Source organism: Semicossyphus pulcher, unplaced genomic scaffold (genome assembly GCF_022749685.1).
Source record: "Semicossyphus pulcher isolate SPU_LCO1_2020_fin unplaced genomic scaffold, fSemPul1.0.p SCAF_18, whole genome shotgun sequence".
NCBI lineage: Eukaryota > Metazoa > Chordata > Actinopteri > Labriformes > Labridae > Semicossyphus > Semicossyphus pulcher.
The window spans coordinates 6,845,853-6,870,764 of NW_027211691.1; the positions used below are offsets into that span (position 1 = coordinate 6,845,853).

Here is a 24,912-nt window from a genome sequence, read left to right on the forward strand (position 1 = left end):
ATGTGGAACTAATTAGGTGTCTCATCCACCCAGACCCTCAGTCCAGCCAAGCTAAGGTACAGTTTAAAAGCAGGTGAGAGCTGCAACCTATCTCTATTTATTCATAACAACAACGTCTTCATATATCCAGCTACAAGCACAAGGTCTGTGCTGGTCCTGGGAGGTATGTAGTGTGCACTGTGAACATCCATTATGCCTCCAAATGAACCTGATGCCATTCTGGACAATCTGATTATGGCTAAATGAGCCATTATCCCAACACTGTTCGGGGAAGACAAGATGGGAGAAAAAGTCAGGGAAAGACAGACAGATTGCTGTGGCTAGGCTTTTTGTGGCTACAGCGCAACATGAGGGAGGAAGCCCCAGGAGATGCTTCAAATGAAAAGCAAGGATAACGTTTAATCTGATACATCGACTTACAGTAGAGGGCAGGGGGAAAGAGAAACGGCAAAAGACGGTGGCTTCACATTGCACAAATCAATAGCAATTCAATTCCACAGCCCCTACGCAAAAAACATAAAGTTACACATACTTGGGCCAACACACACAGACACACACTCAGCCTTGAAATGTCCAAGGCAATAATTGAATTATCTGGCATTCAGTGCTCAGGCTCAATGCAGCACAGAGAGGAGGATGAAGTGCTGCAGAGGCATACAAAGAGCCAATCCTCGCAGCTCCATTCACCCAAACTCTGCTCTGCTGTTACCCCCGTTTTTCATAGTTTTAATCATCATATGCAAGCAATTGTTACCATTTTTATTACAGTAAAAAAATAAAGAGACAATTGTTGCAGATTTATTTTTCTGATTATTTATGCCTTCTCCCACAGTTTAAAACTTCTACAAGTTGTGTGACACTGACCTAAAGGAGCACAGAGCTCATTTTAGTGAACCTTTAATGACTGACTATCTCACTTGGACTACACTCACAAAAGGGCCTGATCTTCTAACATTTCAGTCAAAGCACTTTCAAACACACACATTCATACACTGATGCGAAGGCTGCCATGCAAGATGCCAATCTTCCTCTCTGGATCTTATCTAATCTCATACACACACCGGTGGATATGCCTTGGGTAGCAATGCAGGGTTCGATATCTTGCTAAAGGACACAATTCATGTGTCGTTTGCCAGGCAATGCAATGATCCTCTGATTAGTCGACTACCCAATCTACCTCTGAGGAATCTCAGTCAAAATCATCACTGAATCTAATATTGGTGTTCAAAGTATGACTGGAGACTCTACTAAGTACCATTAAAGTTGACCTACTGGGCGGACCAGAAGGGTCAGTGGGTCAGTGAAGGAATGGGGCTATAACTTTGTGATCAGCACATAGACTGCAGAGACAATTGTGGTAAACATTAAACAATATAGAGCAAAACCAGTCAGGTTTTAGAGCAAGCAAATGACATAAATTGGATGTCTCTCTCTAAGACTTAGCAAATATAAGCCAATATTGCCAAATAAACGCAAAACTCACTCTAAACAGAGGCATGGGGTCCCAGGATCCTTTGTGTCCCTAAGTCTGTACCTGGTGGATCAGTTCAGTAATTCATCAATGGGTCCAGCAAATGCATAAACGACAAATATTCACAGTTTTCTCTCTGCAGGATTGAGCCATTTACCGTAAAATCCAGGAATATAAGTCACACCAGAATATAAGAGTCTGTTCTGGGGGGAATCCCAGAGGGACAAAGGTTTTCTATAGCGGTTTATTCATTCATTCAAGTTAATTCAACACTATTTTCATTTAAAACACATTTAAAAACACACAAATTACAGCCTCCCATCTGTTTTCACCATGTCGAGTTTCCAATCCTGCTAGCTGTAGTTAGCGGTAGCTGGCAGCCTACAGTAATGCTGATTGTTGTGACGGTGGCGGCTGCAAAGTGATCATGACGGTGCATGTCCGGGGAGCAAGGAAAACAGCACTGCGGCATACTGTAAACAGGAGACGTAGTGGCTTGTACCCGGGAAAAAGTTTAATGCGTTGATGTGACCACTTAACGGGATAGCACCATTGTCGTACCGTAACACAATACCATACCTTTCTGCATTTTGTACTACGAAGATGGTGTAGCTTTCCTTTCTTCGCATGGAGGAAACCTGTTTGTGATGAATTATCGTCTAACATGTGCTGTCAATGAAACAGAATGGAGCCTTTACACTCCACTGAGTGTGTGTGGGCTCTGCAAGCAGTCTACTGGAAGCTGGGACTGTTGTCATTATTCTGCTGCCAGCGAACAGAGCAGGCATGTCTGAAGTAGAGTCTCAGCAGGCTGAATGCAGGGGGGTGTAGGGAGTGTGTTTCAGGTTTAGATGTTTCAGGAGGCTCAGCTGCGATCATTTATCTCTGAGGTGTCCTGCCATGCAGTGTCAAACTATCCTTTGTTTGTGAGGATGAGCGCTGGCTCCTATAGCGATACCCATAGTGAAATATCTGGATGAACAACAATATTTTTGAGAGATCATTGTGTGCACTTGCTGTGCATTTTAGAAGAGCGCAATGCAGGAGCAACCGTGTGACAGATTCTAAGCTTTACAAAATGAGTTAAAAATGACCACAAATCACAGAAGAACTGTGATAAAAGATGGAACAGTGACAGACACAGAGGACAGTATGACAGCTGAAAGTGTGAGGCAGGGCAGCGCAACTCTAGTCAGTTGGCTGGTTGGACACTCTCTGCTCTAGGGATGACTGTTAATGAAATTGGCCAAACCACTTTTGAGCAGCGCTGTCAGCAGCCTGGCAGGAGAGATGCTACGGGGGGCACAGAGGTCTGATGAGTGAACATGAAGAAGATGCACACTTTTAATTTCTCTCAGCCCTCTTTATACAGCCTGTTCACGGTTGTTATTCCAACAAGCCAACCTGTAGATGAGGTACAAAGACCTATTATTGTACAGCCGCCAAAGACAGCAGCAAAGGTAGTTACAGAGACGGAATCAACCGTTAAATAAAGGGCTAAAGATGGCATGGAAATTTGATGTTTTCGGATCATAGATGATGCAGAAAAGCATTAAGATGCAAGACTTAACTGGTGTGTAATGTAATGTACACATGAGCTGTCAACTGAGAAAACTGTCAGCTTGCTAGTGGTATTTACATAAATGACTCGGGGACTGTTAAGCCTGGATACCATAGCATCCGTGTCCGCCACGTACCGTGTGCACTGCGACCTCCAGAGTTGATCGTGCCCGCTCTAGTCAATGCTCGTGTTTCCACAACATGTGCCGCCTTCCTTCTCTGACATGTCGTCGCTCTGCTGCGCTAAAAACGCGCGCCGAGTCTATTTTTGACGGATGCTGCCTCGAGCACGCGTCAAGCTGAACAGAGCAGAGCGACAAGAAAACAGCATAGAGCAACCGGTCATTTCAAAATAATGTACAGACTCCCATTTTTATATCCCATTACCATGTATCCTATAACCATGTACACACCCATGGTAGAAGCATAAAAATCACAGAATGATATCCAAATGAGCAGGTAATCAACCCCGGAGGTGCAAACTGAACTGTTGTTTGTGTGTTGCTATGTTTTAACATTGATGTTATTGCGCGATTATGTAGTTTTCCCAAGATCTTGTGATCTCGCGGACCAGGAGCGCCTCCTGTGGGCTAAGACGGACCAGAACTGCAGCGCACACAGATCCTGTGGAATCCAGGCTTTAGAAGGTTCTGATAGCTCCCAATTAATGTCATATTGAGACAACGCTGGTAGAAGATATCTCACAGTGGAGGTGGCTTGGAATAACTATAACTAGAAGTCTATAAGTAAAAAAAATCACTTGTTGGCAATTATTTTTCTTTTAATCAACGACTTGATGTGTCAAATAATCATTGTCACTCTAGCTCGACGACTCTGAAAGATGAGCAGGGTTCATGAAAAAGGCATAGAGTTGCATTCTGGAGAATATTAGTTTCCAATGTTTTGTAAATGGTATATTAAATTAGTGATGTGCTCCGTTAATGTCATGTTTTCTTCCCTGTAAAGTTTGCCTGTGTTGTGTATTCTGTTTCCCTGTTATGTACTACTACGAGGAGGAGTGTTCTCAAAAGACCAGATGTAGGAAGGTTTTCATCTTGGTATTAGTCTTCATTATTCAAGTGTCTGACAAATAGGCCAACAGACTTTCCTCATGGGATCTCATGCATTCTTGATTCACCCATTTGCCCCACATAGTACCAGCCAAAACAAACCAGGCCCCAAAAACAGACCTTCGCTTTCAGGGCATGTATTAATTATGCTTTATACTGAGAGTCAGGGGGACGGGAGAATAAAACTGTAGGAGATTACTTATAGCATAACCAGTCCCAAATGTCAAGATAAGAGTAACATAATTGAATAATATAACTAGATAGGGGTGATTTAGTTTAAAAGGAGCAAAAACTGAAAATTTGTGTATGCAGAAATATTCTCCCTGCAGGGAGGCGAGGCACAGCGTCTGTGTCATTCTGTGTCAGGAACAAAGTCCTGTTTTCAGGCTACACAAATATAAAAAGGGACAAAGTTTGACACAAGGCACTTTAAATGAGAATCAAAATGTTCAGTGCTTTGCTTTCCCTGGCATCTGTAGGAGCAGTGCTGTTCTTTCAAACAGCCTTCCTGAATAAAACATTCCCGCCTGAACTGTCACCCAGCTCACATCACAGCAACCAGGATGCGTCTGAACTTGACAAACTGATTGAGGAATATGTCCCCCTGTAGATAAAACTGCTGCCAATTAAGTCTTAGCTGCAGAGGGCAAATAAAACGCAGACGTTTATTTCTAAATTATGTAACATAGTCAGATAAGACACAGAACTTGAAAAACGCATCCCAAATAGAAATGAAACATCAGCTAAGAGAGAGTACTGTTCAAAAAAAATAGTGTTTTAGTTTATTCCGCATAGACTGGTGGCTCTTTAGTGAAGAAACTCTGGTTGTGTCTGTAACTTAGAGATCCTGTGGAGTTCCTGAACACTACAAGCGTTATCAAGCAATGTTTCAATGACTGGGATCAGTATTTTTGCATGAACACAAGCACATACACATTTAAGGGGGTCAAGGGAGCATTTGCAAATGACGAAAAAGGCTGCAGACTGAGGGTCAGGAGCACTGTTAAAGTACAGTTAAGACGACAACCTTTAGTCACAATTAGGGCTGCACGATAAATCGTTTAACAATCGGAATTGCGATGTGTGCACGTGCAATAGTCACATTTCAGGACGTGTGATAGTTTGATGCGTTTCAGTTAATTTGATTCACTGTTTGTTTACTGCTTGGTGTAAAAGGAAAACTCGCCATTTTCTGGCCTTCCATGACTTATCTACAGGAAAAGCCAGTCTGATATCACATTCGAGCAGCTCTTCAACAGAGCACAGAGCGAACTGACCGCTGTGCTGCAGAGTCTGTGTTTCACCTGCATGTAAACTGTAAACAAGCATGCAACGCTGCTGGATGATCTGATGAAGGCTTTAAAGTTATGCGAAGCGGCTTTTCAGTGAGTGTATTCCCATTATCAGCGGCACCTTGCCACATTACTGGATAACAATATGGCCACATAAACGGACCATTCCGGAGCACACGTGCATGGACTGCACACTTTAAGCGGCTATACCTGCAGCGCACACACGGCATGAGGCTATGTGCTGACAGGAAGTGATACGATGAGCTTTCGTTCAAACAGTTACTGTCATCGCACTTGAAAACAATGATTAAACATAAATGGGAACACCGTTAATAATATGACTCGGTATCATGACATACTGTAAAAGTAACACAAGTCTTTTTGTATTTATTTTAAAAGGAAACTCCTTTCGATTAATATTTAGCATTTATGGGTACTATTAAATACATTTTTCTAACCTGAAATTATGTAAATGATAACTACTACATCGGGAAATCAGCTTTGTTAAAGGTCACAGAAGGCGACCACAGAGATCAGGAAAACACTGAATGGAGGTATTACAGGCTGAAATTTAACAGTCTAACAAAGCAAAAAGATAATGTTCGGTCATCTGTAACTTTTTCTGTGATCACTCATATTAAACATTAATATCACTGATTATACAGCACAGCTGGTGTCATTTATCTGTATTCATTTTGAGTTTGTTGGAAAAATGACAACCATTAAATTAATTTCTTTATCTGCGTCGTCAGTCCCACTCAGTACCAGCCATTGGCTGAACAACTGAAAAGAGGCAGAAGAAGAAAACCACATTCAGCTGGTTTTGTGTTGTTCATGTGTTTCACTTTGGGAAGAGGTCTCTGCTTCCATATTAGCTTTTCCAGGTTGTGTTTACAAACAGATTCTCAGGAAAACGGCAGGGTCATCTATTGTGTTTCATTGACGTGTTATTTCCTATATCAATCCTTCACTAGGCATTTTGGCATTATGACAAACACACAAAATGTCTTTAAATAACTGAAGGAAGAGTGAACGGACTCCTCTTTCCTGAGTACTCTGCCCCCTACCAATAACGATCTGCTTCACCTCAGGCATGCCATTATCTGCTCTACAAGCAACACCTTGCTGAATGTGCAGTCACATCAACACATCACACCTCTCTCCTCACCCAAGTCGTGCGCTGAATTAATTACCTTCATCACCATGGCAACCACAATCTCCGCAAAGGGATTGGCCCTCCTGTATGACAATACGATAAAATATATATATATATTGTTCTATTATTTCTATTTCAATTGCAAGTTGTATTATCCCACTGTGGAGATTAGCTTTATTGGCGGCTGAAGGACTCACCGTTTGTTTACACCATTTATTATCCCATTCATAAGGATCAAGGAAAATTATATCACAAAAAAGTGAAAACATGACATCTACAGCATTTATAATGTTTTTCTGTTTGAAAACAAGACTCAGTCAGCTCTATTCATCTGTTTCTGTGAACCATCTGACACTGCATCCTGCCATGAGTAACAGCATTAATTTTCTACTGTATCTCAATAATTGCCAACAAGAGTAGTGAAAACTTACTCCGTAAAGGCTTCAAGGTATTTACCTGCAACTTACTTGACTGGCCAACACAATACATTGCTGAAGGACGTCAGTTTGTTTTTGTTCTTTGTGATGGTTACCCTACTGTGTCTATGCAGCTGTGTCCTTGAAATGAATGGACCAAAAATCAATCAAAAAAATCAATTTCTAACGCAACGTGTTAGCGTTCTCAACACATAAAAAGCATAAAGTGGTAACCAGCACAGCCATGTGCAATTAATGTGTTGTCTTTTTGAAATGTTGCATTGCTGGTGGGGCTGCACGTCAAATCGTTGAAGCATCACATTGCGATGTGTGCATGTGCAATAGTCATATCGCAGGACGTGCGATTGTAAGGCAAATAAACGTCGAGCTGTGCAAAAGAGTAGCCTACTCGCCATGTACTTGTTTTCTATCACTATTGGTGCTGCCCTTTATAAGAGCACAGAGTGCACTGACCGCTGAGCTGCAGAGTCTGTGTCACCTGCCTGTAAACTGTAAACATGAATATGGCGTGTGGCAGCTTTCAGTGGATGTATTCCCGTTATCTGCGGCACCTCATCCCGGTGCTCATTACCGCTGTGGCAAGGCCTACTTATACTGGCTGGTAACGGGGCGGACATGCCGTTGAGGGTTTACTTATAGCAGCCTACACACAAAGCATGAGGATGTGTGTGTGCCAACAGGAAGTAGGATACGGCGAGCCTTCTTTCCCAAAAGTTACTGTCGACGTGGGTGTCAGAGTAGCTGAATGATAGGAGTTAGGCGGGGTCTTGTTTTGTTAGAGGAAAATAGACTTAAAGTTTCAAATAACAAAAAGTATGTACACTGCGTTTATCCTGTATAATTTCAAAGATTTAAAAAAAAAATCAAATATCGTGGAACAAACATTAAACGTAATCACTTTTTTCCAATATCATGCAGCCCTAACTGCTAATAGACATGATATAGTTGATAGTCTGATCCATCGTTATGGGCAACTGCCTGCACAGGTTGCACATTGCACACCACATTTTTGTTTGGCACCATCTTGTTAACATTTGGAAGGAAAGCAAATAAACCAACTAACACACTCCTGGACCTAAATGTTACCATCCACATGTTCCCTGCCCCCACTCCATCTTTAGATCTTTGTCTGTGATTTGTGTGTGTGCGTTTATTTCCTCTTATTCAGTGGGACCTTTCAGCTCCCAAAGTCATTTCCATAGGTCATGGCCCCACCCACCCATTCCAACCCCCCCTTTCACCCACCCAGCTCCATTATGGCCTGCTCTTTGTCCAGACCAGATGTGCTCTCTGTATGTGTGTGTTGGGCAAAGGGGCCCACTGCCCCAGACCCGCATGAACCTCCCCCTCGCACAAACACACAGCAGACCAGAACTGTGCTATCTGTACGGCTGAATTGTTTGTCCTTGCAGGTCCAAGCTGGAGCCACAGCTCTGCAAATTGGTGTAAACCACAGATACAACACTCTGCCCTTGACACCAGCAAACTGTAAGTCAGTCACCAGCTTTGGACAGGAAACCTAGCTAAAAAAAAAAAAAAAAAAAGAGTGCAGAAGTAGCCTGAAAGGCCTGACGGGGAAATAGAGCAACATGCCACAATGTCAGTACAATCTGGATTAACTTGAAAGTTCAGGAAAGAACAGCAACACAGTGATAAACAATATAAGCATGTCCTTCTTTATCTGTGTCCATCGTTTCCCCTAATAATAATAGTAATAAATGATGCAAAATGATGTGCTATAATATAGAGAAACTGTTTGTGGCAGAATTGGTTATAGCTGTTTTACACTGCTGTGTATATAGAGAACATTTGGACCCACACAGACAGCAGCATTGCTTGCAATTCATCCTTCTGCAAACAATGTGTGCACGTGGAAACCTGCCCGCTCTATCACAAAAGATGAAATAAAGCTGAGGCAGCTTTTTGTTCCTACAAAACAAAGAGGAAGGTATAGAGGGACGTACAAACTGAGAATGGGAGGAGGGGGAAAGGCAGTACATCTGTCTGAGCCACTGGTCTTATAAATATGCAGTAGCTTGATCTAAAGGTTAGACAGCCTGCACCCTGGCAGCTGCTCCATCCCAGACACAGTGTTCGCCCTAACACACCAACACACGGTCACTTTATACACTCAGTTTAAGGTAGAGCCATGATCAAGACTCCAACGAAATAATCACCACCATCATCTTTCTCTTCACTGTTTCTTAACACAGATGTAATTCAAACAGCAGTTCTCATCTTACAAGCCACCAGCTAGACAGGACAAGGCTGTCTCTGTTGTTTAAATGAGACTGCTTCAACGAGAGCCAAGTCCACTCCAACCTACGTTCCATAAAGAGAAGAGCCTTGTTTTTACCTGTGGTGGCTTCACATTAATGGAGACAGATTACCATGAAGTAGTTGTGTTATTTACCTCATCATTTATATGTAGATTTGGTATATTAGGGCTGTCAATGAAATATCATAGTGTTGAATACATATCTGAATTGTAATAAAAAAATTGATATTTGGATATTAAAATTAAAGTTCGATGTAAGAATAAAATCAGCACTACTACGGCTGTCTCATGAACTCTCGCGTGTTCTCGTATGTCCGCACGTGCACTCTCTTGGTTACGGAGCATCTTTGAAAGCACATGTCACTTTATACTATGATGCCTTATTTATTAACTTTCGTCCAGCTGAAACAAGCTAAAACAACAACCGTGTGGCGTGCGATAATGATGGCAGAGAATTCAAATTCCAGCTCGGTCAGAGAGAGAGAGAGATTCTCACCCCGAGTATAACAGACAGGTATTAGGTATGTTATGGTATAAATTAATATACATGTAGAAGCACAGCTCGCTCGGACCGCTGAATGTCCATTCTTCATACGGAGTTACTTTATCTGTTTATTTTGCAAGGTGTAGGAAGATGTTGATCTTTTTAAAGTCATTTTTATGTTTATTCAAATATATCTCGCCAAGAAAGTTGACGTGGACATATTGCGCAAAAATAGATATTAGAATAGTTCAAACCTTTGTGTTTTTTGGAAGGAATCGAACCTCATTTCTGGCCAGTTTTAACAGCACTAATGTTACAGGTTGGGAAAAATACTGGCAAAATGGATGTTGGAAAAACAGCTCTTTTTATATGCAGTTAACATGTACAGATAAATGTGTATACTGTGTGTGCCAGCTCAATGTGGATGTTGAAACACTATATTGTGTAGCCCTACTCTCCAAAGAAGAACACATGGTATCAATATACATAGTGACGTGGGACACACAACTTTAAGTGAAGCAATAGAATTAGTTTTCAGTGGAATGAATTGTGTTTCGTTATTATTCAGCTCTATAAAGTATGTAATTCTACCGAATAAGTATTTTTAAACACACCCTCGGAAGGGATCGTCTTTGTTTACTCTTTGCTGCCAACTTCCTTTTCCTGCCTTCAGATTGTTTCTCAAACAGTCATCTGGTGTTACAGTTGGTGGGTTACACTGACAGACAAACATGTTGTTCTCCATTTCAATCTGCGCTTACTGAGACAGGGCAAATAACAACACCACACTATGTTTTCTTTTCTCCTTCATGTTTAGTTTTTAAGCACGAGCACAAAAAGTTTGATATCATTTCATCTTTTTGCAAAAACACTGAGCACACTGAGAGCATTTGGGTTCAGATGATGAATACCCAACCTGAAAATATTTCCACAAATCCTCCCAAATCCCATTTCATCTGAAATTAAACAACCCAGCCCTCCTTACTCCTTCTACACAGCATTGTTTAAGCTGGGCAGTCCCAACAGCAGGGCAGCCTTAGATAAATGACTACATCACTTCCAAGGTTGCACACACACACACACACACACACACATACAGAGAGGGAAGCCTTCTTGTGTGGAGCAGGGACAGTGGAAAAGGTGGGGGTGGAAGTTAATGGAGGCCAGAGAGGGGAGTGCTTTTTGAAGCAGCTGACTCATGGTTCAGACTCAACCTGCTGACTGTCTGGTTGGCTCCTGAGTCCACAACACGCCTGCTTATTACAGGCTTAAACGCTGCTACGCTACCTGCTCTTGCTTCCAAATAACTCCAGTTAAAACCATTTCATAATGGGTTTATTGTTTATTTTACTTTCCTTCATGTCCTTTAATGCACTGTGACACAAAATCCCAAAGCATGAAGAAAATGCAGTATGAAATAAGACAATTATTGAGTGGGTGGTGCAAGTATGACTGTGGATATTAAAGAAAACAGCCTTCAGCTACAGCTGTTAAGTTAAAACTGGAGGAAAATTATGGCAGTTTGTTCAGTTTGTCTGTTAAACCAACTTATCAAGAGCATGATATCTCCACAGCTGATAACAGAAAGTTCATGGCAGCATATTTAGAATAATGTGACTGAAAAAAGGCAACAAAAAAAAAGCGATTCCCCTGACCTGAGGAAATTACTTTACCTTGCATAAAGTGCCGGAGACAGGGTTAGTAAACAGTGAAGATGTTACCTGGTTAGGTCTATTTATCAAATCTGCTTAAAAGGAGACGGGCGGAATTTGTAGCTGAGATGACTCGGAGTCGCAGAAGTTACCGACGGAGCATAGCATCATGCTGGAAAGGGGTAGGAGATTAGCGTGTCAAGTGCCCGGGTCTAGCCTTTCCCACTAAGCAAAAAAGCTGGGTGTTAGTGGGTTTTTTGACCAGTGGAAAAAGGGCTTCATTCTACTTGGAAAAAGTTACCATTCCTATATCCCTCGGTCCATTTGCTCATTTAGGCTTCATGGCTTAATGATTTTTTCTCCGCCTACGACACAGACATTCCTGTTTTCAAATCCTGCCAACTACAGATTTAGCCAGATAAGATCTGTTCGCCCGAGGCAACACCATTTTGTTACTCTCATTCATACAGAGAAATTTTTCAGCATCAGCTGACACTTTACACAATCTCAGATGTCAGAAATCTGACTGGCTGTTTGGCATAAAACTGAAAGGACAAATCAGCATCTTGACAGGATGGCAAGACCTCCAAAACACACGCATCGCTGAGCTTTCAGTTAAGCCGTGACACATAAAAGACCCGGAGTCTACAAAGGCAGACTGACCAGAAATACCTGTCACTTCTTCAGGTAAAAACTTTGGCTTGATTTCCATTGCTCTAAGACATAAAATGGGCGAAAGCCACACTAAACTTATTTGTTCTTTTAGCTTAGAAGCCAGTCAGTGACCGGTCTCCCGCACGTCTGACAAATGCAGGCTGCAGTGGGAGATCACACACATGTGTCTGTGCAATAACAAATAACTACTGTTCCACTGAGGAAGTCAACCTATTTAGACTTATTAGTTTCCTTTCAAGTTTTCTTTGGATGTAAATTCAATTATTTTGGAAGCAATGTTGAATGGCCCAACTCTTTGCACAGCTGTCTGTTCTAGTCTGATCTAGTTTCACAGTTGTATGCATACGTGGTTTCTTTTCTGTCTAATAGCCTTTAGAATGAATTTCTTGAGTTATATAAATAGTAAAACAATTAACTGAAATTATAAGCCAAGTGTCATTTTTTCCATGCTTTGTCTACATTGAACATGCATTGTACTTGGCCCATGCTAGGACAGCTGCTGCAACACCAGCTTCCCCTATAGTATTGAAACTGGCTACATCTGGTTTGAGATCAGTGGAGAGTTTTGCTGTTAAAGTGTAAAATTTGGCTACTTTTTGGGGTATAATTTGAGTTGTGTTTGTCCCTTTCACACAGAAAGTGTGTATTTGAACTACCCATATACAGAAAATGGCTCTAGTTTATTGGCAGCACAAAGTTTATATTCTTACAGTATTTATTGTTTTCTGTTACCTGCATATTTCCATAATAGCTGGCAAAAGAGCGGGAGATGATAAAATCACAATACAAAAAGGAGAATATGTGCAATCAGAGCAATTCCAATATGAAAGCTCACCGTGCAGTTCCAGTGGCTCACAGAACTGTACGTTGAACGTGTGCTTCGGAAAGGCTAAACAACATCTCGTGGGTCAGCCTGGCTACAAAAATATTGTTGCTGGTCATTAAACAACTGGCCCATGGTTCCATCTAATTGCTGAGCTCTGCCTTACTGCACACAAACGCACTGATCCTAAATAGGCCAAGTCACTTGGTTCAACAGTGCCGGAGAAGGCACAAAATATCGTACATCATGGGCTTCAAAAAGACAGAGACTGGCTTCTTTCCTCTGCCTTCAAAGTGCTCTCCTCTTACAGAGCCCCTTTGCAAAATACAGATACTTTACTGAAACTGTAGCACAAAGGCATCACATAAAACTACATGATGTCATTCAGTGAAAGTCTCTACTTTTTTTGGAGACGTAAATGTGCTCAGGCTGGGTAATATGTGAGCTCTGGCTTAGTAGAAGAGGTTAGGGTGGAGGCTTCATGTTTAAGATGCAGCTCCCTTTTTCTGACACAAAGCCAAGAGTGGAACTAAAAGGCTCCAGACTTTGTCCCTGCTTGCTCACCTCTCTATTTAATTCAAAGGACTTCACTCTGCCACAACATTATATTAGTTTTCTGAGGAGGACAGAAAATGTTGCATTCAGTATGTATGGCAGACAGTGTATTCCACTTTATTTGAGGAACAGATTGGTTTCCTAATGCATACAAATACCAAAAAATACTGTTATCAGAGCTAATAACAAAGACAGGACTGAGCCTGAAATTTGTGTCATTTTTGGGCTAATATTAGAATTGTATTTGCATTATATTGCATTTTACTAATATAAAGTGTTGAGCTAATAAGAACTTGCCCAATGCAAACAACATTTTAAATACACATTCTAAATATTTGGCAAGGTTACAATAAACCAAATACACCCTTTCCAGCGCTTTGTGTGATGAGGAAGTGACTAACAGCTGTTACTCACATGATGCCACTTAATGGAAGTTACAGCCCTTGTTAAGGCAGATGTCTGTTTTGCAGGAATAAAACTGAACAGTGTAAAATAACCATATTGGTTCTTTACTCTGTAGAGTTTTAAAAGAAACGACTACCTGACATAACCCAGACACTCGCTTTTACGGACCTACAGCAAATGGTGACTTGAGCAAAGTGAGAAATCATTAGCAAGCAAACTCACTAGTAAAGAACCCTTTTCAGTTAAGCCGCTTTCCGACTGGTCAAAAAACCTGCTAACACCCGGCTTTTTTGCTTAATGGGAAAGGTTACAATTCAGACCCGGGTCAAATGACTCTGCAGTAAACCCGGGTAATTATTGCCTCGGCTCTGATTGGCATTGATGGGAACACAAAAACTGTATCGACACGCTAATCTCCCACCCTTTACCGGCGCGATGCTATGCTCAGTCGGTAACTTCTGCGACTCCCTGTTATCTCAGCTACAAATTCAACCCATCTCCGTACAAGCAGCACTCGAACATCATTCCAAATTTGTCTGTGCCGTATTTAATGCAAAGACTGAATGAGCAATAGATACAATAAAGACCTAACCACCGTAAGATCTCTCTGTTTTCTAACCCTGTTTCAGGCACGTTTGTGACATCAGACGGTGACGCAGCAGAAAAGACACAGAAAGGAGTATACTTCACTGGCAATGGGAAAAGAGACAATTGGCATCAAAAAACGGGTCTTCCCGGGTCTGAAAAACCCATGTCAACACGCTAATACCGGTGGGAAATAGGTATCACTGTTTTGAGCTATCATTAGCAGGACTTTGCTAATGGTAACATGCACTAGCATCAGTTCAAGACAGTCACTAAACAGCTGAAAAAGAACATTTTAGACAGTCTGTTCTTTTCAGCTGGGATTAACAGAGCACAGATCTGGCTTCACTGCAACCAGTCGCTTCACCTTTACACAGCATACCAGCATAAATGAATCAATAAAAAATATGTGTACAGACTCCGGACTGAAGTTGCTTCCTCTGATGCAGCACCTCTGGTTGGTCTGTTGGGTACAAAACCATGAAATTGTAGGCCGTGTGGCTTATGTAAGCATTATATCAATGGGTGTAGGAATCTTCCCAGCATACTCTGTGCCAAACTTGTGTGAAATTTGATGTGCAATACATGCCATTTCCCACCAAAATGTAGGCCCTTGAAGGCTTTCTGAAACTTGAAGTCTGGCAGTTTCTCTTATATTAATAAGAAAAAAGAAAAGAAAATAATTGCCTACTGAAAATGTGTCTTATTCCAATCTGAAATGAACAAGCATACATTTCACCTCAACACAGATTCAGCGGTAAAACAGAGTAGATTCCCTGGCCTCCCCGTGAAGAAGAGCAGAGTGGGGGGCCGGTCATTAACGCATTGGTGCCTTTGAATCCGATGGCCACTGGCATGGCTACAACCTCTCAAATTAGTCGTGGTTCCTTGGGCCAGGACAACGGGCGTCCAGGGTCACCCGCATGCCTGGCATTCCTCTACTGCTTGTTCTGACAGCGGCAGCACAGAGCACCTAGAAAAACAACGCTTCACAAGCATTTCGTAGAAACACACAACAGACATAAAAAATGGCCCCCAGCAGCTAGGGAGGGGGGCAAAAATACAGTGCAGATGAAAGTATGAGCAAAATATCGACTCCCAGCAGTCTCTGTGGAATTTTTACAGCATCAGTATCGAAATGAAAAACACCACAACGTATCTGGTGAACCCTACAGAAAAGAGGAAGCAGAGTTCCCACTGTGGCCTTGATGAAAAATCCCATGACTATTGCCTTACTGAAAAATATTACTTCCTGATTTTCTGAAGGAGTGAACACACTCTCATTCCAACTACATTCAGGCCGTGGAGCACTTTGAGCTTTTGTAATTTCAGCATACAGTTACAACCCTGAGGCCTTGAATGAGTTTTACTGCATCAATTCCAAATTTCAGAGTTTCAATGAGTGGCCATGATCCTCTGAGGACAGTTTTAAGTAGTTCTAAGCTGCTTTAGGGGTAGTGGAAAATGACTAAATTAAGAATGCTTCAAAACACCAGTCTGCAGATTATAGGCTAAATGTCATAATTTTTGAGCGTTGAGTTGCTGGAAGCAACTAAATTGATCTTTTCTAGATTAATAGGTTTGACAATGTTGGAGAAAAGCTGAAAAAAAACGGCCACAATGTATTCCAAGGTGCCTTTTTTAAATATCTTCTTTTGTCCAGCCCAGGTGCAAAGGTTTTGACTGAACTATCTAACAAAACCAAAAACGTTAGCACGATGATGTTAAAAATGAAAACTAAATATTCACTTTAATATGGTAAGTCTGGCAAAAAGGTGCACCTCAACTACTTTATTCCAGCATATTTGACATGAAATAGAATAGAAGCAGATGAAATGTTGGAGGTCTACTTTTGTTCCATATCGTCCCAGCTTAGTAGAAACACTGGAGAAATAAAAGCTGACATAACATCCTAAACAATCACGGACAGTCAGGATTGATTCGGAGTCTCCATTGACAGTGGCTTGCATTTGACTCAGAGTGCTGACACAACACTCATCCTTTATAGGAGCCACTCTGGCTAAATGTGGCCCGTTTACTTACTATGCCTAGAAGGGGCAGGGGGAGCGACTGAGAGCAGACAAATGAAACTGGAAGGTGGGAGGGCTGAAGGGGAGAAAGGGAGAAACGAGTGACAGAGCATGAGGACAGATTCTGTTAGGCGGGAGGATGACTGAGGCTGGAGGGATGAGGAGAGTAATAGTGACACCACCTAATTTAGCCCACTGCCAGCATGGGGATGTGCACAGAGTGTGTAGTGCAATGCTGTATGTGAATACTGCTAAAAGCAAGTGTGTGTGAGCTGCAGGGGTGTGGTCGTGAACACGGCACAGCAACATGATATGTAAAGGTGTAAATGAAGGTGTTTTCTGGTTAAATCATATGCATCCTTTTGTGAATATATATATATATAAAATCTAATGCTCAGCACTGATATTACAGCTGAGATGTGCGCATGTGCACTGATTTTGTATCCTAATCTTTGCGTCAGATTATCTGAATGTAAAATATTGCATTCTTTTCTGATGTTAATGATGCAGCTCCGGCCGTGGAATCACGCCATGACAATCCTATTGCTGGACAAAGAAAGCAGAATTCCCACCCTTCTTGTGTGTCCTTGAGACAACATATCAATTTAATAACCCGACTGCATGTGAGGCAGCAATGGGGGTATATGAGGACACGGTTGAGCTTTTGGCATGACTGGGTTCTGCTGAGATCTTTATGTATGCTGTTTGAAGAGCATGCTCCTCCACTCATTATCAGGCTCCCTCTTCCTCTCTCTCCCTCTCTCCACACAAAGGAATGTCACACAAAGGAAACGCGTGAGACTCAGAGTCAATTGGGAAAAAACATTATTGGCTGTTTGTATCAGCGAAAAATACCTTCTACTTTTGAAATATGCTGACTACTGAAACAAAGAACACAGTTCCGTTGCATAATGATTATACAAATCTCAGCATAAGGAGAGCGAGCATGCAGCGAAGCAGCAGCGGTGACTCGTGCATCAGTGCCGTTCTCTAATGCCGAATCCAATTCACAAATGTTGCGGGGTGATTGAAACTGATTATCAGTAACCATAAAGACTCCATTACATATGACTCTGGATTCCTCGGGAGGCTCCCGTTTATTCGGCATGAATGAAAGACGCTAATTGGGTCTTCTTTAAACTGCAGTCTTCCTCCACTGCAGTTGCTGAACCAAAACTATCACTACACTTATATTTTCAAAATCATGTGCCGATTAGAAATATGCCAGCCAAATGCAACAAAAGTCCTCAAAAAATTGTGAAATACACTAAAATGGGACAAAGCAGCGTTAAACTTGTACATTTTGAATGGAGTTTGGCGTATCATGCGGGCGCGGTGCATCCTGTTAAACTAGGAGAATGAAAAAGTATTAAAGAAATTGTTTCTCATCGTTTGACAGGAAGCTACAGGAGGAAATCTCCCTATGCCTTTTATATTTAACAAATAAGAACAATGTTATCATATATCGAAATAAAAACTGTGCATCCACCTTTGTTTAGGTACAATATTACACGGAAACGGGAAAGTCGGTCTTAGAGTTCAACAACACTATGAACGAGCAGGCTAACGTGATAGCGCAGAGTTGATATGTAGTTATCTGACAGACAGCTAGAAGCGTTAAAAGGGAAGTTAAACAATTCACCAGCTAAATAACAAACCACCTATTTAAGCAAATAGGCAGACAGGATGGAAACGAAAGTTATCAGACTCCACAACAATTACTAGCTCGAAAAAAAGTCAGGAAATGAGCTTTCCCCTTTACTCCAAAGCTTCCAAACATATTTCCAAAACATTACAGTGCAAGACGTCGCTGTCATATCTGCATCCGAGCTGAAAAATAGTACCTGACATGAGGTGCAAAGCAGAGATAACGGGAACAAGACAGTACCACTCAGCCCTGAGGCAACATAAACTTTTGCGGTTCAACTAATACTTAACGCACCCACCAAAACTGTTAGGGGACATGCTCTAGCCACACAGTAAATGAACAACCAGTGCTTTGACAAAAAGCAAACATCCACTCAGTGATGCTGCCAACTTTGTATTTGCGAAACTGAGGACTGCTCCTTCGGACGGACTCCGCTGCCCTTTGTATGCAAAGCAGAATCCAAAGACCAAAACTCAGCCGAAGAAAGGCGAGCTATGATCCTGAGCTATAGCCGTCGGCCCTTTTAAGTCCAATGTGACTTTTAGCTGCCTGCTCCTTTTTTTCCCAGACAATAAACATTCCTCAGACAGGCAGCAGCAGGCTGGCCACCGACCCTGCGCCATCTTAGTTAGACACACTCTGCTTCTTCAGGCTTCTTGAACAAAGAGCTTTTCCAGCGGAACTGGCAGGACGCGCGAGTTTAACTTGCCAGAAACACACAAGAAACACAAAATACTACTCCATATCGTCTATTTGAGGGCACTTACCGTTATTTTCTTGTATCCTTGTCCAGAACAGGAGGACGAGCAGAAGGCATGGTGTTGCATCCATCGTGGCTACGGACCAGACTGGCAGCCGACTGCTAACTTCTCCAAGCACTGAGAAAGGTAGATGCTAATTGGCTAATAGAGTCCCAAGACCCGCCTCCCGAGCGCTTCCTCGGGAGATGAGCAATGCTGATTGGTGGAAAAACCTGCCACATCCCAACGTACTGGAGCAACTCTACCACTGCTGTAAACAAACACTGTTGCTATTCACTACAGTGATAAAATATACATTTATCAGATTAAACTTTTAATTTTATAATAAAAAAAGAGTTGTTTTGATAAATTCGGGTATAATGTTATAGCCAAAACCTATAACTCTGAACTCTATAAACAACCTATCATTATGAGAACCTTTCATACATTTTTACTTTCATATAACTGTTTTAAAAGACATTTACTGCATTTCAGCCTGAAAATGTAGGAAAACATGATTAAGTCATAGGTTAAACGTCTGGTATAATTATGATTGCTACATCTCTCACACAGTGTAGCTTTAAATAGAATCCCCTATAGAAAAATACGTCTTTGTGGGGAGTATTTTGTGCCAGAGGAAGGCTGAGAGGAAGGTGACACTCATGTGATTTTGTCAGACAGAAAGAACATGTCACCGTGGCTCTAACTGAGAGAATATATCATAATAATAACATCAAACATACTGAGACAGCATTCTTTCTGCTGCCACCCCTCCCAGATAAGATATCCTTAATGACATGCTGTGGCTACACCCGTGTGCATCGTCCATATGTCAGTCTTTCACACACACACACACACACACACACACACACGTCACACACACTAAGACAGATGCCTTTCACAATGACTGCACCACACACACACACACACACACACACACACACACACACACACACCTAACCCCCTGCACATTGTTCTAAAGCCCATAACCCTTCCTTTGTCTTGGCCACGTTTACTCCATTGCATGAGTAGACACGCTCACACACATAGACGCACGCACTTGACCTGGCCCCCACTCCCCCTCTTTTCGATCCACACACACACGCACGCACGCACTCACACACACACACACACACACACACACACACACACACAAGCTCAACCTACTCCCTGGAGAGTGTGACAGAGATTGATGATGGCCTATTATTTGATGTCCAACTGAGCCCTGCATGGCCGTGCCACATACACACTCACGCTCACACGCACAAGCTGGAACACTCTCATGCATATTTATTGGAGGGCGGATAATAAGAATTATACTGCAGGTCAAATGAATGGAGCAACATAAAGATGGATATGTCATGTGATACAGAAAGACAAATTCTGTACGATATTGAAATAAGAAGAAGATGCATAGGAACCTTGGACAACCCATCCCCTAAACACACATTTACCCACACACAAACAGACTCACACAAAACAGGGCACCACCTGCTCTTAACATTAATCAAATGCTGTCCATGTTTGAGTGCTTTTACCTGCCTGTTTTGCATTTACAATTTTGGCATTTAGCTGACGCATTCAGGAAAAGCTCAGACTTTTAATCACAGAACTACAAGCAACCAACAGTAAATAGTGTAAAGGTCAGGGCTAAAAATTCTATGAACACAGAATGATGTTGCAAAAAAAGAGGTGAAAGGAAAAAAATTAAAACACAGAGATATATTTTAAAAAAGAAAATCAGGCTAAAATTGACATTTGGGATTCAGTTGGAGAGGTAAAAATGCCTTTAGGGACTCAGTTTCACCCCTATGTGGTTCAGTTTTAGATGAGAAGGTCAAATGTCTCTCTATCACTGGGAAGGACAGTGGAGAGAGCACAGACGGCTGACGCTCTGTTTCATTAGTCATTTTAATATGTCCTTACTCTCTTCCCTTTGGCACTCTCATTCAGGAGAATATCTGCTGCCATCTTAAGTGCTGTTCCATTAGTCTGAAACCGCGGCTCACCTTTCCGAGACCCAACCTTCAACCTTCAAGTGTGTAAGTCAACAACAGTTTAGTAGTCAGTAGTGAATCACAACGAGAATGCATTCATGCATTCACACACTGTTTCCTGTGCATGGAATCCTAACAATGCTACAAAGAAAATGTATTAAAAAAATCTTTTAAAAATCTTTTTTTTGGGATGATGTATACTGAATATTTATGACTCAGTCTGTTTTGGAGCAAGTTTATTCCATTTTAAGTGAAAAGCTTTCCTGCTCTGCAAGTGGCTTCTTGTAAAACATATAATGCTGGTGTGTCACATGAGGATAAAATTAATGTAAGTAGAATAAGAATAGGTAAATAAAGTAAGGAAGACATGAAGAAACGAGGTATGTTTTAAGAGCAAGGTGCAGCAGCTTAGATGCACAATGTACAAATTAATATCTGTTACATGTGCCGACATTGGGCAAAAAAAAACCCCATAAAGAAGCAACATCTCCACATGTTTTAAATTATTTGTATTCTTACATGTTTCATGTTTTCAATTTATTGTGGAACTGTAGTTTCCTTAAATTTTTGTTCCAAATATCGAGTTATGCTGAAGCTCAATTAAACACAGTGGTTAAAAAATATTGGAGCCAGCTTTAAAATACCTGCTTTTGTTACTAAACCCCTCAAATGCCATTCATGGAAAATGAACAGTCTTTGTGCAATCATTGTAAATTACAGCCTTGGACTCTTTTTTGTCTTTTTCTAAATAAAGTAAAAACATGGCAAGGCTTAAGTAGGTAGTCAGTCCGCTGATCTCTCCATTAATGTGTCCTTCCATCACTTTGGTCCTCAGCAATACATTAATGGACAGAATACCATGAAATATGCTGTAGAAACTCATGATTCCCAGGGGCCAAATGGTTGAGAAGTGATATTATCAGATTTCAGCACTGGACAGGATCAAATCCTAAAAAAATATTTCAAAAGAAAATTGGATAGGAAAATACGTAATCCTGGTTTGGTTATGATCTGAATCAAACCTTCAGCATGTGTTGTTCCGGACATTTGAAAAGGAAATGGACACGTCTGATCAAAGAAATAAGGATTATCCTAAATGAGCGCAAGGGTGGATTTCAGGAACAAAATTTAAACAACTTTAAACATGTCACATTCACACACACATACACACACTGATGGCAAAGGCCTAAGTGCAAATCTCCAATCAGATCTATGCCCATTCACACCCGATGTTCATGCCACCGGGAGCAACTGGGGCCAACAGTGTCTTGCCCAAGGACACTTTGACATGTGACTGTAGCAGTCAGGGATCAAACCCCCAACCTTCCGATTGAGACGACCAACTACCACTGAGTCACAGCCGCCCCCAAATGCAGATGGTGCTAGCGGTCAGTGTGGATTAAATGGAAAGATGATTCAATCTCACATCTACTGTGAGATGTGGGGAAATAATAGAAAACATTTTAGCTTCACTTGTGACTTTCTAGTGCCACCAGCACATCGAAGTTTTTACCTATTCAGTGAAATTTCCCAACAGCTACTGGGTGATTTGGCCTAAAATTTGGTACGGACAGTCCCCAAAGGATGAATCCTAACAACTTCAGATTTATCCTCTGGTGGCTTTAAGATACAGGCCTCAAATATTATTGGGTTTATTGCTGTAAAACAAACATTCATGATCTCTGAAGGATTACTTGTACCAACTTTGGTGATCCCCTTCAATCCCTTTCTGATCTAGTAGCATAAAAGTCTTGATTTGTCCAATACTTCGGGTTGTGACCAAATACCTCAGAATACAAAACAATTCCCATGAGCCTTAGCCGCACTTCATATGGTTCTCATTAGCAAATCTTTGCATGCCCACATGCCTCAGTAAGATGGTCACCTTGGTAAACTTCTACATGACATTGTGAGTGTGTTAACATCCTCCTTTGTCTCCATATGCCATCTCTTATACTGTCTTTAAGTGCATATGCAGCTGACCTCTGTCTGACCGAGAAAACCGCCTCCTCAAGAGATCTCCTTTGATGACATGTCGCTTCTCATTCAATCAAGTACCTCTTCTTGTCCCTTGTGTATTTTAAGCACCTTAGATCTGTTCCTGCGCAACGCCAGGCCTGGAGCTGGCACCATCCGTCTTCCACATACAGAGCATGTTTGATTTACCGCCTTCTCAGGCTGGAAACGTAGACATTTAAAATGAAAAATTAATATATACACTGACATGGCTGAGGGATGATGAGAGCTGGAGAAATCTTCAAATCAAAGGCAGGGGATTTGATGTTGAATTGTCAATGTGTTTTATCTGAAAACCCTGTAGGAACTTAAAAGAAATGAAGAGCAACACTTGTGCATGCTCTAATTTGAATTTATTTCCACTGACTTTCATTTGTGTTTTCAAATATTTTTCAAAGTAAATATTTGCTTTAATCTCTGTTTTGATGAGCAACTTTTTTTGATCACTGCTTGGGCTTTTGGTCTGTGCAGTAACTTTAAGTTTTCTGTTTAAAATAAAAATGTTTTGCATAATTTGAATCAAAAATGTGTTGAAACACACTGCAGTTAATTTGCTCAGTTGTTTTTTGATCAAACTGGAATCCTATTCTGTTGACTGAGCAGACTTTCAGTGGTAATAACCCAATAAAGAAACTGCTATTTTACCTTGTAAAAAAAAAAAGGTAACTTTATTAAAAAACAAAACAAAATCACATCTTGAGTGAACTCATATCAGCCATTACGGTCTGCCAGTCGTTTTGCCAATCCGAACCAATATATCTGCTTTGTCATCTTGAAAAAGGTACTACTACAACTACACGTATAGTGGAGTCAGTACTGATTTTGAGGTAAGCCCTTTCTTTCCATTGCAGCTAACGTAATATGACATTTTGCTGTTTAACTAACTAAACGTTAGGTAACTCATGTCTATAGTGACATAACTTGCCAAATCAAAGTTGAAGGGTGTCGAGATTAATTCTTCCTACCCATCGAATCTTTCCCACCCTGTTTATAATGGAAAGCTTGCCAGCTTGTTGGCACATTAGGTTAGCTAGCTAGCTATCATTAACTACAATAAATTGTGTATTAAATTACAATTTTACAGTTAGAGCGATTTTGTCGTTGGAATTGTTAAATCCAAAATCAGTGTTAGCTTGCTGCCTAGTCAGCTGAGTCAAGGCTAAGCCCCACTGCAACCATAATGTTATCCGAATTTAACCTCCGTCATTGTCGTTTGAGGAAAATATAAACAAACACTGCTCTCTACACCCAGTTTATTAGATACACCGTACATATTGTGTCAGGCCAGGCTCATTTTTCAAGGCTAGGATTATGCAAAATGTTTGGTCCTAAGGTATGTCGGTTTATGCTGATGCACATTATTTGTCAGTATTACCGTTGCCAGCCCTCCTGGATTGACTGGGAGACTTTGGGAATTTTCCTCAGTCTCCCGGAAAAGAACAAATAAATTCCTAGAGGTTTTTGACATGCTGAATTATTATGAAAAAATGAAATACTTGGGACTACACTTTGACTACTGCCAATAAAGCCAAAGTACGTTTTTTTGCCTGAACTAAATGTTGTGTTTTCAGTTTATTTTCTTCACAGGGTGCACCAGAATGCTTTGTTTACATGTTAAAATCACCAAAATTTTATTCTGCCATTAATCAGAATATTACATTTACTGTTTCAGACATGTAAAAGTCTTAAAGGCCAGATAAGGACAAAGATACCATTTGTTCTTTTCGTTTCCACCTACTCACACACACTCACGCACACACACAGTGTTGCTGTCATGCAGTGTTTAAATAAAGGGAACGGACTGTGCCCTGTCCAGGGATCACTCTCGGACTCCACCCAGATATCTGGTGGTGTGGATGGAGCTCTGCCAGCCATACCACTCCTCTGCTTTTATTTTAGACTCAGACTCGACCCCACAAAAGACGCTGACGCTGGCTCTGACAAAAACAACAAATCAAATATCCACATCTCTGCTGGAACAGACTGTACCAAGCAGGAAATTGAACAGTTGTGGAATATTTGCTCTATGAGTAATGTG

General features: G+C 41.3%; 1 protein-coding gene across 1 annotated transcript in view; it reads right to left on the reverse strand.

Moving 5' to 3' along the window:
* The window catches only part of tgfbr1b (transforming growth factor, beta receptor 1 b), a 76,612-nt gene extending 57,653 nt beyond the window's left edge, over nt 1–18,959 (reverse strand). The window contains exon 1 of the mRNA XM_069666863.1: nt 18,889–18,959. Within this exon, the coding sequence (XP_069522964.1) occupies nt 18,889–18,952 (64 nt within the window). The 5' untranslated portion in view covers nt 18,953–18,959. The remainder of the gene's footprint in view (nt 1–18,888) is intronic.
* Between the last annotated feature and the right edge of the window lie 5,953 nt (nt 18,960–24,912).